The sequence below is a fragment of the Peromyscus eremicus genome, chromosome 3, assembly GCF_949786415.1.
Source record: "Peromyscus eremicus chromosome 3, PerEre_H2_v1, whole genome shotgun sequence".
NCBI lineage: Eukaryota > Metazoa > Chordata > Mammalia > Rodentia > Cricetidae > Peromyscus > Peromyscus eremicus.
The window spans coordinates 30,650,643-30,668,346 of record NC_081418.1 but is presented as its reverse complement, the minus strand read 5'-3'; the positions used below and the strand labels follow the sequence as shown (position 1 = coordinate 30,668,346).

Genomic DNA, 17,704 nt, shown 5'->3' with positions numbered 1-17,704 from the left:
AAATAGGAAAAGAAAGAAAATTCCCAAATTATTTTTACAAAACTTTTATTAACCAATCTTAAAGACCCAACAAAAATGTGAATTATAGACCAGTCTTATTGATGAACACAGTGTGAAAACTCTCAATAAAATACTTATAAATCAAATTCAAGAACATATAAAAATATCACATATGATGATTAAGCCAGCTTCATCCTAGCGATGCAGGGAGTATTCAACAAACATAAATCAATAAATGCAATATATCAAAAAATACACCCAGGGACAGACACCACATGAATAAATCCTTAGATGTAGATATACCTTTGACAAATTCCAACATCCCTTCATGATACAAGTCCTGGAGAATCTAGGGATGCAGGGAACATATGTCAACATACTAAAGGGAATATACAACAAGCCCACAGCCAACATCACGGTAAACTGAGAAAACTCAAAGCATTTCTGCTATAATCAGGAAGATAGGATGTTCACCCTACCCTCTCCACTACTGTTCAACACAGTGCTTGATATCTACTACAATAGTAGTATATAAGGTGGATATAAATAGAAAAGGGATAAGTCAGAGTATTCTTATTTTTAGATTGTATGAATCTTTCCATAAAAAGACCACAAATATTCTACCAGAAAACTCCTACAGATGATGAATATGTTCAACAAAGAAACAGGATACAAAATCAACACACAAAACTAATCAGTAGCCTTCCTACAGAAATGACATGCATACAAAGAAATAAATGAGGGAAAAATTCCACTCACAATAGCCTCAAAAAATAAAGTATCTTGGAATAAATCTAGTCAAGGAAGTAAAAGACTTATACAATGAGAACTTTAAGACAACAAACAAATTTAAGAAGATAACAAAAGATGGTATCTTCTATACTTGTGGATAGGTAGAGTTGATATTATGAAAATGGATGTTCTATCAAAAGCATTCTATAGAGTCCATGAAATTTTCATAAATATCCAATGCAATACTTCACAGAAATTGAAAAAACTTAAAATTCAAATGAAAACACAAAAGACATAAGCTAGCAAAAATATTACTGTAAAAATTTCCTAAAATATATACATACATGCAAATAAGAAACATTTAAATGGAGTTACCATGTAACAGAGGGATAATGCCTCTCTTAGACACCATAGGCTAGCAAGTAAAAATCCCAGTGCCAGGTACTGGTAATAGTACTAGAGTTTTTGGTCACTGAGGTCCCACAGACACCCCCCCCCCACCAAACATTAAACGCCATAAATTGTCAATGTTCTTGGTTAGCTTCCAGAATTTGATGGTAAGACCCTACTGCTGAGGTCACCGCATACTTGAGTCATAGGGTGTGGAAAAATCAATCAGGTACCAACATAGAAGCTTCATCCTTAGAGGCTAGTGATCATAGTGTGGAAAGTTCTATGCATGCTGCTAGAGGAGAAAAGTGACAGTCATATGCATTTGTAAACCATGTGATCGACAATGAACATGAGCTTTGGAAAGGTATGTCCATGAGTAGGATATAGGAAAAATCAACCCCTTTCTGATGAATTGAAGGCATACTTTATGAGATAGAAGTTATGCCTGGTACCATTAACTGGACTATATCATAGCCCTAGGGGAGAACCTAATACTATTATTCTGCTAAGTGGACATAGTATTAACCTACTACCTAAGTTCTTATCTTTATCCACAGACTAGTGTATGTCTTAACCCTCATCAGATAAGGAGTAGACAGCAAGTAATTTAGAGAGCCACAACTGACCAGTGTGTAGAGAATAAGTGACTGTGGAATCCTCAACTCTAAATGGGACACCTATCTAGTAAGAGATCATCATGGAAGTGAGTGTGGGATGACTTTCAGAGCTAGAGTTATTGGACATCTCTAGCAAAATAGTATGTGCTGCCAGCATTTGCTGGACATGGCAGCACTCTTACACAGCCCAGGTCCTACGGCCATAGTCCGTGCACATGTGCTGAGGGGCTGCTAGGCTCTACACTCACGCACTAAATCCCCTTATTAAAGGCAATCCCCTCCCCCTCCCTTCCTCTCTCTTTCCATGAGGCCCTGTCTGTACCTCTTCTCTTCCCCCATCCAGTCTTCTCTTCTCTTCCTTTCTTATTCTTTCTTTCCTCACCCCTTATCCCCAGAGGCACACTCGGCGTTCCCCCTGGCCCAAGAAATTCTCCACATAAGTTTTGTAGTGTGATATGGCTTTCTAAGGTCCCTTGGCTCCAACCCGTGGGTTTTTTTTTAATAACAGGTGGGGGAGGGGCTCACGAAGTCCCACCCCCATCTGGGGAGCTATTGGTAGTTGACAGAGAGTCACTTTTCTTCGAGGGGGTGGGTGCAGCCCCTGAGAGGCCACCGATGATCCAATAGATGTTCCCATACCCATCCACATATTGGCACCACTAAGTGAAGTCAATGAGTTTTAAAAAAGAGTACACAGAAGTTGGGAGGGAGAGGAGGTAGGGAGGATAGACCATGAATTGGATAAAAGGAAGTAGGAGATGGACTTGACAAAAACATATTATATGCTTGTATGAAATTCTCAACAAAATAAACCAAAATTAAAAAGAAAAAAACACAAACTCTAAGTTTTTTTATTTCAAAGAATCCTAACATATTTTGTTGTAACATCAGAAAGTTAAACGACTCCTACTTTATACATTCATAATAGAAACCAGAAATATTTTAAGAATATTCAACCAACATACAGGTTTTGATTAACGTAATTTTTTTGTTACTTTTATACTACTGTGACAAGGCACCATGACTAAGGCAATTAGAGAAGAAAGAGCTCCTGGGGGACTTAACGTTTCAGAGGGTGAGTTCGTGACCATCTTAGTGGGGAGCTGAGCAGCAGCAGACAGACACAGTGCTGGAGCAGCTGAGAACTTCCATGTTGAGACGCATCCATGAAGCAGAGAGAGCTAATTTGGAACAGCATGTGCTTTTGAAACCCTAAAGACCACACACATCTCCTAATCCTTCCCCGAGTTTCACCAACCAACTGGGGGCCAAGCATTCCAATATATGAACCTATGGGGGTGACACCCATTCAGACTACTATAAAAATAAACATTTTCAACTAAAAAATATTTTGAAAGCAAGTCAGACATGGTGGCACATTCCTATAGTCTCAGGACTTGAGACGCTAAGGCAAAAAAAAGGTGGCTTTGAGGCCATCCTGAGTATGTAGTCAGATTAAGGCTAGCTTGGGCTAAGATCTTGTCTCAAAAGATCAAGGCTAGGAATGTACCTCATTGTTAGAGTGCTTGTCAAGCAAGGACAAGGGCCTGCATTTCATCCCTACTGCCACATACATTTTGGAAACAAATTAGATAATCTGCTTTACAATGATGTTATTTTAGTCTTTCCAAATACTCCTTCATGTCTTTTAAAAATAAGTCAATTCTGAGAATATACATCATTTATTTTAGTAAAAGAGGCCACTTCCTAAGAAAATGATTATTTTTCACTTATGGTTTCATTGTTCAATTCTTGAGTTGATCAAGATTCAGCCAGAGTATAAAATGCTCCTATTTTAAATGTGCCACTTAAAAATGAAACCTCTAACATGTCAGTTTTCTGTTCTCTAAAAGACATGAGAAATGTCTTTCTTCTGCTAGTAAAGTCATGGATAAGTTCTTACCTTTCTACCTTTTCAGACACATGATCAGCTGAATCAGAAGAAGGGGCTTGGTATATGTCTGACAACTCCAAGCGCTGTCTGTACCCTTTTCTCAAAATCGGTGTGGTCCAGCTAAAAGAGAGAAAGGCAGACAGATATATTGTTGATTAGATCTCCAATACAGACATGATTATGGTACTAACTGTCATGCAGAAAATACAGTATGTATAAAGAAATATGAAAGTGAAATAAGACAACTTATATAAATATAATAATATTCATATCTTACTTGATATACTCATATAAACCTCAACACCTCTTAACTAATGCCATTGCTTCTTTTTTAATAGACAAGTAATCTATTACAGTTTAATCTTGACTGAGAGGAAAACAGACTGAGGAACATAAGACAGATAATCAATACTCGTAATTTGTCAGTGTAGCCTAGGGTATTCTGAAATGAGTTAGCTATTAAAGGAACTGAGTATAAAGATAGACAGCGAATAGTTGGTACCAGTTAGCTGATATAATTATCTCTACATTGGTGCTTGAAAGTAGGGATCATCAACTCTTTTCTCATTACCCTGTAGGTATTTCTTAGGAATTTAGTAAATAGCAATTTATGATGGAAACTAGAGAAACTGATGGAGGAAAGCAGAGTAGTCCTGCTTGCTCAAACATGCTGCTTCTAACTACTATGGAAAAGGCATAAACTTCACAAAAACAGAAATCAGAAATTCTAATCACACACACACACACACACACACACACACACACACACACACAGACACACACACGTATGTATATAATTGATATATCATCTGCCCACTAGTGACAGTTTCTCCAATAAGCCCACATCTCCTAATCCTTGCCAAATAGTTTCACCAACTAGAGACCAAGTATTCAAATACAGGAGCCTATGGGGCCCATTCTCATTCACACTATCACAATACTACACATTTTCAAATATATGTATGTATATATGGTTGAAGAATGGCAGAGAGGGAAAGAAAAAATGTAAAACATAAATCATATATCATGAGAAAATTCTAAAGGAAATTAGAAAGAATGAAGGTTTTCTCAGCTTAAATTTTATGTATTTGTTTAAGAAAGGAATTCATCAGGATGTAGTGGCTTTTAAAACCAATTTCTCCCTCACCACCTCTTTTTGTATCCCAGAGATTTCTAAGTTTTATTATCATTGAAATTTTATAATGATGTAAAATAAAAATGCAAGTTAAATGACAAAAAGTCATTATCTGAGAAGCAAGATAAACACGTAACAGAAAAGCATTCTCTATCAAAGTCATTCAAGAGAGAGTAACGAAATGTCATGTTAAATGTCAACATACTTTTCCAGGGCATAATGTTCTAGGTGGTCCTCATGATTACTCTTATCCCCTCATCTAAGGGTCCACATTCTTCTTTATACTACCTTAGTCTTTGGCTTGCTCACTAGGACCAGCCTTATGCCCTTAATTCTTCTGTAGTTTGTCTTTAAGAATGATCCAAATAGGTCCAACCCTAAGACTAACTTCATCAGCCATTTCTTGCTAAGATATTAGAGAGTGACTATGGTTTGATGTGTCACTTCCCCCTTTAATTTGCAAATGTGCATTTTAACAAGAGCCCTCTTTAACAAAGGGCAATAACTAGCTTTAGTCTTCATAACCCACTGTGATTCACAGGTCACTCGTCCTGGAGGAAAAAAATAGTGAATATACATGATAGCGGTCTGGATGTATCAGGAGAAGAAGTGCTACAGCCATGCAGAGCCTCTGGTGATGTCATCTGAGGAGTGCCACAACTAGGCACTCACTACCCCAGTCAGTATCTCACAGACAAAAAGTGAAGTTGAAATACAGGTGGCAGCTAGTATAGAAGATAAAACGGAGGCAGCAATGTGGGATGCAATTTTGTGACTTAGGCATTACCCTTTAGAAACTTGAAGCAGGGGTTTACTATCAATTTTTTTAAAATATCTGTTTAGAAATTGCCAAAGAACTTTCACAATCATTAGCATGTTGTTATTTTCATTTTGAAACTTAGTTAAGCAAATAGAACAAAAGGGGGTGATGTCTTATTACCCAGCTTAGGAAATGGTACTCAGAGACGTAGAACTCTTCTGAATTATTAATGTAAAATATTCTTCCACATTCTTTTGAATTCATTCTTTACCATGTTCAACTTTAAGAAAATTAGTGGGTTGTAATAAAAGGAGACACCTAAGTAGGAAAGTGAAGGCAGAGGAGTGAAAACTGATAGGAAATAGGTAGAGGTGTGGTCTGCAAACAAAAATAATCCTTTTTCCAGAAAACAAGTAAAGGCTGATCATTCATTGCTTCATAAATACTCTTACTATGATTAGTTCAAGATACCAAAGATGAGATCACTGAACACAGAACTGGGAAGAGAACTGAACTGCATATAATATTAATATGTCTACCACCTCAGAGACAATGAACACAAATGCCCTCAATACCATAACAGCGAAACATAAAATAAACACAAAGTGATAAACTCTTGAACTTTTGTTTACCATATTGTAATGTAAGTTCTATAATTTGATATTTAATGACTATGTTTAGCAGCAAGCTCATAAATCATCTCAGCTAGAAAGATTCAAGTGTGTGCATCACTCCTGGCAGACCTTTGAAATCTCAGAAGGCTGATGGCATGGGACAGAAAGAATGATGGTCTGTAGAACACAGTAAAAAAGAAAATGCATTACACCTACTAGCAGTCTTGTGCTCTCAGTATATTTGAAATCATTAAAAGCATACATTTAAAAGGTGTTTTAAATGAGAACCTCACTGTCTTCTAATACCATTCCTCAAAAGGTATTTAGAAGAAATTTTAAAATCTTCTTAAGCCCTTAAAAAATTATAAGTATAATAATTTTTTTGATCCATGTATAAGATTTAGTGGCCATTCTCATGAATGACATTCCAGCTCAGTTCAAAATTCTTAATCTGTGTAATATTTTTAGAAAACTCATCTTTGTTATCTCAGAGTATTTTAAGGTATTATATTACACTATGACTAGTTTTATCAAGAGAACCATAGCCCAACAACCATCAAGTCAAATAAATTCAGTAGTATAATATCCAAGCTCACCATCTGTAATTATTAGTTAGCATTTCCTGGCAGTTACACTACAGTATGCCTGAATTTATGCTTCCAAATTAAAACCGGTTCAAAGTAAATTGTAAAAACTAAAATCTAGAGACAGTAGCGATAATCAGTGGTTTAGAGCAGTTGCTGCTCTTACAAAGGACTAGGGTTTGATTCCCAGCACCTACATGGTGACTCACAACTATCTGTAACTCCAGGTCAGCGGGATCTGACATCCTCTTTTGACATCTGAGGGCTCCAGGCACACATGCAGTACACATATATATGTGTACACACACACCCACACAATTGATATGAGGCAAAACACTCATTCACATAAATAAATCTTAAAAAAAAGTTTAAAACCAAACTAAAATCTATTAATCTTAAGCTGTCTGCAGAATGAATCAATTTCTCCTAACAATGAGTTCTCTCTGTCAACTATAGGACAGTCTAAGAAATATGAAACAAAATTGAAGAAACCAGGCATCCAAGTTTTAGACACTATGCAATGTTAATGTGAAATTCAAGCCACTCTTTCTTTTCAGTGATGGACTTGTGTAAATTGAACAGTGTTCAATTCAAAATCCTTTCACCTCAGTATTTCTTCCATTAAAAAGCAATATACGCCGGGCGGTGGTGGCGCACGCCTTTAATCCCAGCACTCGGGAGGCAGAGGCAGGTGGATCTTTGTGAGTTCAAGGCTAGCCTGGTCTACAGAGCGAGATACAGGAAAAGGCGCAAAGCTACACAGAGAAACCCTGTCTCAAAGAAAAAAAGAAAGCACATGCACTCAGGTATTTCATGAGTCTGAGCAGGCTCAATTGGGGTGACATAAGGCATTACATTGACGAGCTCCTCTTCTGTCTTCCAGTGCCCCGGCTAGTTTTTCCCTCACATCTAAACGACCTTATGACAAGCCACTAAATATGTTCAATGGATTTATAAATTGGTATTCCTAGAAACTCTGATGGCTTTCCAAGTTAGGGGTTTTCTAACAGGAACTAGATAATCAATTATGAGGTGGCAGACTTATAGCATATGAATATTTTTAAAGTTTACTAACATTCAGGAAAAAAGCCCTTATCTCAGATATACTGTTCTTTTCACTTAACCATAAGGAGCTTCAGGTTTTATTATGAACAATGCTAGCATTTTAGTTTTTAAAGACGTACACACTAATCTTACTGTGTTTATCTACTTCATTTCTTTTCTTTGGGAAAACTCTAATTCTATACAGAATGATGTGTAATTTCTAATGAAATAATTTGTTCCCAGAGATTGAGGACAGAAGTCCCTACTCTAGGAGTGCCAAAAACAATGCTCAGTCACCTGTCCTACTATGCCAAAGAGATGAGCAGTGATAAAAGACAGGAGGAGATTTAATCTAAGTGGGCACAGAGTGAAGAACAGAAAAGGGGGTTCTGTAGCTCCCCACCCCAAGTCCATCCTCAGGATACTGGCAACAGCTTAGACTTAAAGGGAAAAACCAAAAAGGTAGGGGCAAGACATGTGCATCACTTTAAAGAGTCTCAGTCAAACTGTGGTCTGGTCTCAATTCTTGTTCTACAAGGCAGTACAAATAAGTCATTATTGTTTGTGAGAACCAGCCAGTTCCTGAGAAAGACGGCCCCTGTGGAGGGCCTGATTCTTGTGCATAGTGGTCTGTCTGTGTGCTTCTGCTCTCCTGGAATCCAGAGTGACTACAGTCTTACAGCAATCACTGGAGAAATGCAAGAGCATCTTGGAAGTCTAGAAAGGGGTGCTATAGAAGGGGACAGTAAGATTTCTCACTCTTGTCTTTGTGCATTAAAAGAGGACGAAACAACTTAGGTATCATTTTTTAGACAAATACCACTTGAGAGATGTAAATACCTACATGCAAAGTTAAGACTCTAATTCAAAATTTTAAGACAAGGAAACAGATGCAAAATGTAGGCAGGGGCACCAGGCTTTTAGCCTGTTTATAGTGACCTGTGAGCCAAATGGGGAGTCAGGGTTCTTTAACAAGAACAATTTCTAAGTTTCTCCTAATAATTTGTCCATTATAATGGCTATTAAAACTTTGATTTTTCTCAAAACCTATCCTCCTAAAAGCCACATATTTAAAGCTGACATTTAGCTTAATCTAACAGAGACACCTGGCATTTTCATCTACTACAACTTGATATGAAGATTATGTATCAGATATTTTCAAAACCAAATCACATTTACACAGAGAAATCATACATTCACACTATTTAGCATTACTTTTTATTAAACTAGTCAAGTGAATCTAAATACTAAAACAACCAGTTGTATGACATTTCTATCACAACTGACATGTTAGCCCACACTCATGACCTTTTCCTTTCTCATGACCTTTTCCTTTTTAGATAAAATAGTTCTTAAGAAATCAAGTGAAAGTTATCCAAACACTAGAAATTTACTTATCACCCCCATAAATTTACATGAGTTCAAAGTATCTCCCATTGTCTATATAGTCCTAACCAGCTAGAGCCATTGAAGGCAGCCAGACACAAAGAAGTCGTTTGAATCAGTTGTGTAGCATAGCTCTGTCCTATCATTTGCTTTAGCTACTCTCTAAGTGGTTATGAGGAGGTGGAATTTAATGCTAAAAGTTAACTAACCTCTATAAAGTCTTTAAAAACTTTGAATGCCACAATTGTTTTATCAACTTAGATTCAAAGTTATTTTATAGCCATATGTAGTTTTTCAAAGAATTTTAGAAAAAAAAAACTAAAATAGAACCCAGTTAATAAAATTTCTATATAAAACAAGTAGACTTCGGGAAGTCAATCTAACTTTAGACCTGCACGAAATCAAGCCAGACAAACTCCAAGCATGAAGGCAGGAGTGGTTACGATGTCCTGTGCTTAGCTGAGATGCTACTGGCAACTGATGGCTGTCCACAGAGGGAGAGCCAGTTTGTTCGAGGACTCCAGAGCTGAGAGACTACACGTGCCACAGCAGGTGGTCCTACATTCATGCACACATAGCAGCACTAATTGGACTGGGGGGGGGGTAAAAAACAAATGGCACATGAATTTGGGAGGTTTGGTGGTGACAGTGACAGAGGAGGAATTGGAGGAGAGGGCATGGGGCAGAATTGATCAAGACACACTATACGCATATATTAAACTCTCAAACAAAAAATAATGAAAATAAAAAATTCAATCTAAAATCACAGTAATGCTATCAGGCTGATAGCCTCCACTCTGATGGTTCCATGAAGAATTTGGCACTAAATCTGCTACATCTCCATTATACTGCTGACTATATAAGCAATGACCACTAGATCAGCATGATTGACTTTACGAACACTATGCATGACTGCTTAGCCATTTCTGTGTTTGAGAGATAAACCATTCACAAAGCTCTCATTTTCAAAGGGATTATAGTTATTCTGTTTTAAATGGATAAAATAGAATCTAATCAATGAACTTCAGAAGATGTGGAAAGCTACTTACTTACTACTCAACAAAATTATCACAAATTCTAAAAAAAAAAAAAAAGAATCTTCTAAAGGCCTAAGGTTTATAAGCATTCTGGAAGTCTAATCGAAACCAGTTTGTAACTTTGTGGCAAAATGAATCCAAACTTTAAATAATAAAGTAAGTCTATCTATTTCATGAGATACCTCTAAATATAAACCAGGGAGGAGATGGAGGAGAGAGTGAATGGGGAAAAGGGAAAGGAAAGATAGAGAAGAGGAGAGGGGAAGAGAGGTAGAAAGAGAAAGGGAGAAAAGGTTAGGGAAAGCAAGTTTTTCTCTGGAAAGTGTGTGTGTGTGTGTGTGTGTGTGTGTGTGTGTGTGTGTGTGTATTTTCTTTTCAGTTGCTTTTCTTTTCTAATATTTAGCAGTGGACATATAACTTTAGGAACAGGAAATAATCCTTTATGTTATATAAGAAATTCTGTATGTCATCACAAATGCATTAACTAAATGCATAACAATGATTAACTATAAACAAACTTTTTGGTGAAATAAATATGTTTTACCTCTAAGACTACATAATACATATATCAATATTAATTTTTCATGAAATTACTTATTCTTTCTTAAAATGTTCATCTTGGCTAACACTTCCACTTGAATACAAAGCAATTCTTGCTGACTTCTACTACAAATCTAATACTAAGAAAATTTCAAAAGGTTTCTCTTTTTTTCTTTAAGAAGAGAGAACCCTAGGTTACAACTCTATCTCTGTCATTTTCAATTCTTGCACCCTTGAAAAAAGCTCTTAGAATCAGTCAGCTACGATTTCTACTAGACATAATAACTACCATAACTACTACATGTGGCTTTCATGTGAGCCAGATTCAATGTTGTCTAGGAAGCATTGCATCTATAAACTTGCTTCTTCATATATTTTGCTTAGATTTGGTTTAATTTTCATATCAACAGAGTTTATTATTGGGATTACAACAATAATAATAGCTAAAGTTAGCAGAGTATTATAATAGCCTCAATCTTTTTAAAAATCATATAAATTATTTTATCTATTTATAACAGTCTTACATCTATATATCCATCATATAGATCTGAAACTGGATCTAAGGATGCTTAAGTAATTTGTTGATATGGAGTTAGAATTTAAAAATAGGTCTGTAATATCATAGCTTATTTTTTTGTCTAATTTGCCATCTTATAACTACTTTGAAAAAGTAGCACATACTTAGAAGATAACACCAGAAGTATAAGCAATAATAGCAAAAATGGATAGAATGAACATGAAAACTTTAGGCTTTAAAATGTACCATAAGGAAATTAGCAGATATTCTACATAATTAGGAAAAACTTTCTGCAAATCAAATTTATAATGAGGTATTTGTATATGACATATAAAATAATAATAAGCAAATAACCAAAATTTAAAATGGTCAAAAGAGCTGAATAAAAATTTATCCTAAGTATAAATTATACAAATGGCCAGTAAGCACATGAAATATCTTCACAAAGTAGGAAAATATAATTCAAAACCACAGCTAAATTCCATTTTATACCTAGTAAAAGGGTATAATCATGACAATTGCAAAGGTATGGGAAATTGTAACACTTGTGTTCTGCTAGTGGGAACATAAAGTGGTATGTATATTTTGGAAAATAGCCTGTAAGATATTTAAACATTAAGCATAAAGCTACTGCAAGACTTAGCTCAATTTGCTTTCTTATACAACCTTGGATCACCTGTCCAGGGGCAGCATTGCCCACAGAGGACTTGCTCCTCCCACATCAATCATTAATCAAAACAACAACAACAAAAATATGCCCCCACAAACTTGCTTATGAGCCAATCTGATGAAGGCGTTTCCTCAACAGAGGTCTTCTCTTCCCAGATAACTCTATCTCACTTCAAGTAGACAAGGCACTGACCAGCATGTAAGGTATGAGAGAGCTGAGGAGTAATTATTAATGGTTGTGTAGTTTTTTTCTCATATAATGAAAACTGCAATTGCTACAATTTATTTTAATGATAGTTAACCAAACTCTGAATATGCTAAAATCTTCATTGTTTTGTATATTGTAAGTGGGTAAAATGTTTGGTATGTGAATTAGATCTCAATCAAGCTATAAGGAAGAAAGCAGCATGGAGATATCAGACGTCAGTGTTGGTATTGAGGGTTTTCTAAATGTGATATGCTTCTACAACTGGTGAAAATTTTCAATAGTGATTTCAAACTCACTGTTTCCAAATATGCAAATGTCTTGGTGGCTACTAAGAATGATATCAAAGTGTGTGGGTAGCTCATGGGAACATCTAAAGATTAGTGACATGCCACACGCAAGGTATACATCATTTTTTTTTTCCTGTCTCCCAAAGCAAGAAACTTAAATGTTAGAACTACTATGAATTGTGAGGGGGGAAAATGGTGTCATGTTATGATTCTGTAAAGAAACTAAGAAATGTCGGCACTGTAGTAAGAGGACACTTGCAAAAGCCATGTTTAATTCATTCACATGACTTGCATTTCTAAACTTCAGAGGTAACAAGCAAGGCCACAAGAAAGAAGAGGAAAAAAGAAAAGAAAAAAGAAAGGAAAAGATAAGGAAAGAAAATTTCCTGGCCATTTTAGGAGATAACAGAAGACACAAAGAGTGTAATTTACAGTCGAGTGCTCATGTACACTAGAAAAGCAGCCTCACAGTGCCTTTGTAAGAAGTTACAAAGAAAAACCACAAATATCACTGTAGCTTCACAGAAGGCAAGAACAATAGGACTGAATGCTTCATGAAGCTGCTTGCAGCCTGCAAGGGGTTCACTTTGAGGAGCCTGCCCAGCAAAGCCAAGTCAAACCATTGCCTTCTAATTTCTGAGTGATATTTCCATTGGCAATAAAAATATATTTGAAACAAAAAACAAACAAAATAAATAAAATAAGGAAGACAGGAAACAGATGGCCTTACAATTTTATAGTAGAAATGCTACAGGCATGAATGAAAGCTTACATATGGAAAGCTCTGTGCTATCTGGATATTCACATATAGTGTTCACTTTTCTGGAGCCACGTGTAGTAGTTATGGTAGTTATTATGTCTAGTAGAAATCGTAGCTGACTGATTCTAAGAGCTTTTTTCAAGGGTGCAAGAATTGAAAATGACAGAGATAGAGTTTTCTGGAGAAAAGAGGAGAAAAGCCTACTGTGGATATCACTCTATATAAATAAAGCACTGATTGGCCAGTGACCGGGCAGGAAGTATAGGCGGGACAAGCAGAGAGGAGAATTGAGGAAGGAGGAAGGAAAGGGAGACCGGCTGGAGCCACCGCCAAGACAAGGAAGATGTAAGGTACCGGTAAGCCACGAGCCACGTGGCAAAGTATAGATTAATAGAAATGGGCTAAATATAAGAGTAAGAGCTAGACAATGATAGGCCTGAGCTAATGGCCAAGCAGTTTAAATAATGTAAGAGTCTGTGTGTTTATTTTATAAGTGGGCTCCGGGACTGGTGGGACTTGGTGGAGGGAGCTGGAGAAAAATTCTCCAGCTACAAATGACGCCCAACGGCTCGAGTTTCCACCTTAAACCTAACAATATTTAATAACCAATTCTAAACAGAGCCAAAAACAGGTTCCTGCTTCATGTCTCATATGGGCAGCTAGGTGCCGCAAAACGCGGGTTTGAGCTGCTGGCGGGTTCCTGGCGTGTGTACTTGACCTGCAGTATGGTGGGAATGAGACGTGTGCCAGTGGCACATTACGCTGTGTGGTAGATTTAGTCTTTACTAGTATTTAAAGAGAGAGAGAGAGAGAGAGAGAGAGAGAGAGAGAGAGAGAGAGAGGTTTCTGGGCTACACGCTGCTTTCATAAAAGCGTACACCCACTATTTCTGAGACTTGATGGCTCCCAGAGCTGGCGGAACCGCCATGTTGGGAAGCTAAAGTGGGCGGAGCCAGCAGCCACAGCACTGTTTCAGGCTTAGAAGGCTGCAGTTTAAAGCAATAAGTTCACAATACAACTGATTCAGATGAAATAGTTTCCAATGTATGTAAAAATGTACGTAGGCTTTAAAAAGAGATAAAAAAGGAATATATACAGTTATATAAACAGTTTAAAAAGTAAAGTCTTTAAAGAAACAATAAAGGTAATAAGCCACATAAAGATGGCTATCACACAGAGAATCTGGATTATGTTGTCTTTGATATCATACCTGAAGAAAAATATTTGATTGTAAAAGCTGTTGAGGTATGCCAAAATGTAAATTTTAAAGGTACCTTGACTTCAAAATTTGGATATAAGGATATGTTGCTTTGGAAAAGAGTCTCTGCTTTTGTTTCCACAGAAAACCAGAGGCTATAGATTTGTTCCAGATTAAGATACATCAGGTTTGAGCAGCCAAGACCCCCTGAAAGGTCTCCAATGACACCATGGCCCAGATGATCCAACATCCAAAATGGTTTCAGGCAACTGGCTCAGATGATACACGCTCATGGACTACTCCATAATCCTAAAATTTTCTTTGTGTCCCCATAAGATACAGCGCCCCCCTCCAGCAGGAAGTAGTAAGAGAAGCTACGCCCAAATTCCCAAATATACCAAGCTGGCTTTAGAGATGGAATTGGCTCACTCCCCCTCTAAACCCAGACATACTGCTTAAAAAAAAAAAATGGTTAAAAGATTCTTGTGTCCCAAATCAGAAGAGCCCTCTGATGTGGGACAGAGAAAAACCAATATTTTTATTTAAAGCAGGTTGATTATAAATACAATCTCTTTCTAAAGAAAAAAGGGATAGTTTAGATACGATAGGATGAAAGGGTAGATTAATGAACCTACTTTTAAAGAGTAACAACTTGTTTAAAATGTTTTACATTGCTATAGATTTTAGTTTATTGATACAAATTTAAACTTAATTTTGTTATACTGTATATATATTTCTATTCTTGTTTAAGGTATTATGTTTATGTAACTCATTTAAAATTGTAATGGATAATTAAAAAATAGATTAATAGTCATCTATGATAATCATATTTGTAGCCATGTTAGTTAAGTCTTCTAGGTATACATAGATATATTTCAGATAGATAGGTAGTCTTCAAACACTTCAAAGACCTACAGAATATGGCATTTAAAATGTTTTAAAAATTTAGACTTTCTGGACAGTGAGACATGTCTGCTCCTGACAGCACCAATTTACTTCAGAGAAGAGTATGGGCATCAAAGACACTCCATATGGAGTTTATCTTCACCTTGACAAAAATAGCTATTTGGACAAGAAACTGTTCTTGCCTGGACTTCTTGATCAACTTGACATACAGAACCCATACAAAGGTAACCACTAAACTTTGCTTGACAAAATGGTCCTTCAGGTTCCTGATTTGCAGAGAAAACTGCAAGACATTCTACAGGACACAGAAAAAAGTGACTGAGAGACTCTAGGCCTGCGGGCTGAAGACTGATGCCCCAACTTTACAAGAAAACTTTGAATGACTGTCCAGGCTGTCAGCCGTCTCTGTCTACCCTACAAGACTCCCAAAAGTTGCTTGCATCCTTCTCCCATTTCTCAGGTAGTATTATATCCTTCTGAGGTCTTTGATGTGGTTAAAGACTAGATACAATTTTCCTTAGTTATGATAAAAGATAAGTTAGATATAAAACCTTAAACTCACAAATATAAGATAGATATCTTCTTTTATATTGTAACTATAATTCTTACTCGATAATTATTTTGTTATATGTAATATTACTATGTTGAAGTTAAAACCTTCCTTTTTAAAAAAGCAAAAAAAGGGGAAGTGCTGTGGATATCACTCTATATAAATAAAGCACTGATTGGCCAGTGACCGGGCAGGAAGTATAGGCGGGACAAGCAGAGAGGAGAATTGAGGAAGGAGGAAGGAAAGGGAGACCGGCTGGAGCCACCGCCAAGACAAGGAAGATGTAAGGTACCGGTAAGCCACGAGCCACGTGGCAAAGTATAGATTAATAGAAATGGGCTAAATATAAGAGTAAGAGCTAGACAATGATAGGCCTGAGCTAATGGCCAAGCAGTTTAAATAATGTAAGAGTCTGTGTGTTTATTTTATAAGTGGGCTCCAGGACTGGTGGGACTTGGCGGTGGGAGCTGGAGAAAAATTCTCCAGCTACAAAAGCCCTTTCAAGCATCCTCAGGGAAGAGCGAAGGGGGAAGAAGTGAACAAGCTCCCCCGTCCTATGACTAGGCAACTAAAAAAATAAACTGCACATGAGTGTCATACAAAGACATCTCCTATACAGTATATACATGCTAAGTTGCTGGTCTTTGAAAAATAATTATTGTTAGTGAATCTACGAAAGTCTGTTAAATGACATCAATGGATTTATTAAGATATAAAATGGGGGAGAAATACACTCAAGAATACAGAACAAAGTAAATAGCTGCCATTGTCCTCCGTTCTGCCCAGCCATCGGGTTTCCAACCACCTCAAGAGAAAGAGAGCGCTTGCCTCCTCCTCAGTTTTAAGCAGTCATATGCCCAGAAAAAACACGCCTCTATCGGGTCAGATACCCCAAGGTCATTAGCAGAGAGAATTCCCACAACAAATTATACAATTTATTTTGGTGTTTTCTCCCTTTCTCTAGAATTCTTTATTAGGGTTCTGCTGAGTTTTCTTTTTCAGACGCCATTACTAAGATCTAGAGTAAATACTTTAATCAGGGAAATAAACATGTCCTTTACTGAGCCATGACTGTCAAACTGACAGAGGCTAAACATTTGGAGTCAGAGTTACTTGATTCTCTAAGGTATGTCCTCAAATGGATAAAGAACCTCTATCTTTTAGAGACAGACAGAGGCTCTAGACAGATTCCTGATACAGCCAGGCATCATGTGGTATGAGCCATGCCACGTAAAACATAAAGTACACTTTCTTTGTGACCTTCAATATCTAAATGATTTAATGACCCCTCATTATGTGGACAAAAAAGTCCTTTTTTCCTATTAAGTCCTTTGTGATTCATGTTTGCCATTCATTACCTCAAAATGACTCCTTCCAAATCAAAATTTTAAAAAGTACATTCCAGGGCCAGCAGACGGCTTAGGAGGTAAAGAAAGGTACTTGCTGCCAAGTTTGATGACCTATGTTCACTAACCAGGAACTATATAGAAGGAGAGGGCTGACTCTTACAAGTTGTCCTCTGCCAGCCATGTATCACACATACCTTCTACTCCACAGTTTGTCTGAGAGTATTTTCCCATTTAATCATTTTGCTTGGTAGATAAAACGATACAGCAAAGGCTAGAGGCAACTACAAAATGGTTTATGATGAAGACAGTACAGGAGGAAGCCAGCCAAAACCCCAGCATGGACGGAGAAGGGCCTCAGGAAGTCTCACCTCTATCTGAGGAGTTACTGATAATGCACTGGAGAGTCAGTTCTCAGGGATGCTATCCCTGAGATGCTACCCATGTTCTAGTAGATGGTCTCCCGTGGACATATAGACACATACACATGCAAGATAGCACTGAATGGACTCTGTGGGTGGTAAATT

At 37.0% G+C, this 17,704-nt stretch overlaps 1 protein-coding gene across 1 annotated transcript in view; it reads right to left on the bottom strand.

Moving 5' to 3' along the window:
• Cftr (CF transmembrane conductance regulator) overlaps window positions 1–17,704 on the bottom strand; it is a 146,612-nt gene that overhangs the window by 113,483 nt on the left and 15,425 nt on the right. The window contains exon 3 of the mRNA XM_059257413.1: window positions 3,646–3,756. Coding sequence (XP_059113396.1) covers window positions 3,646–3,756 — 111 coding nt within the window. The remainder of the gene's footprint in view (window positions 1–3,645; window positions 3,757–17,704) is intronic.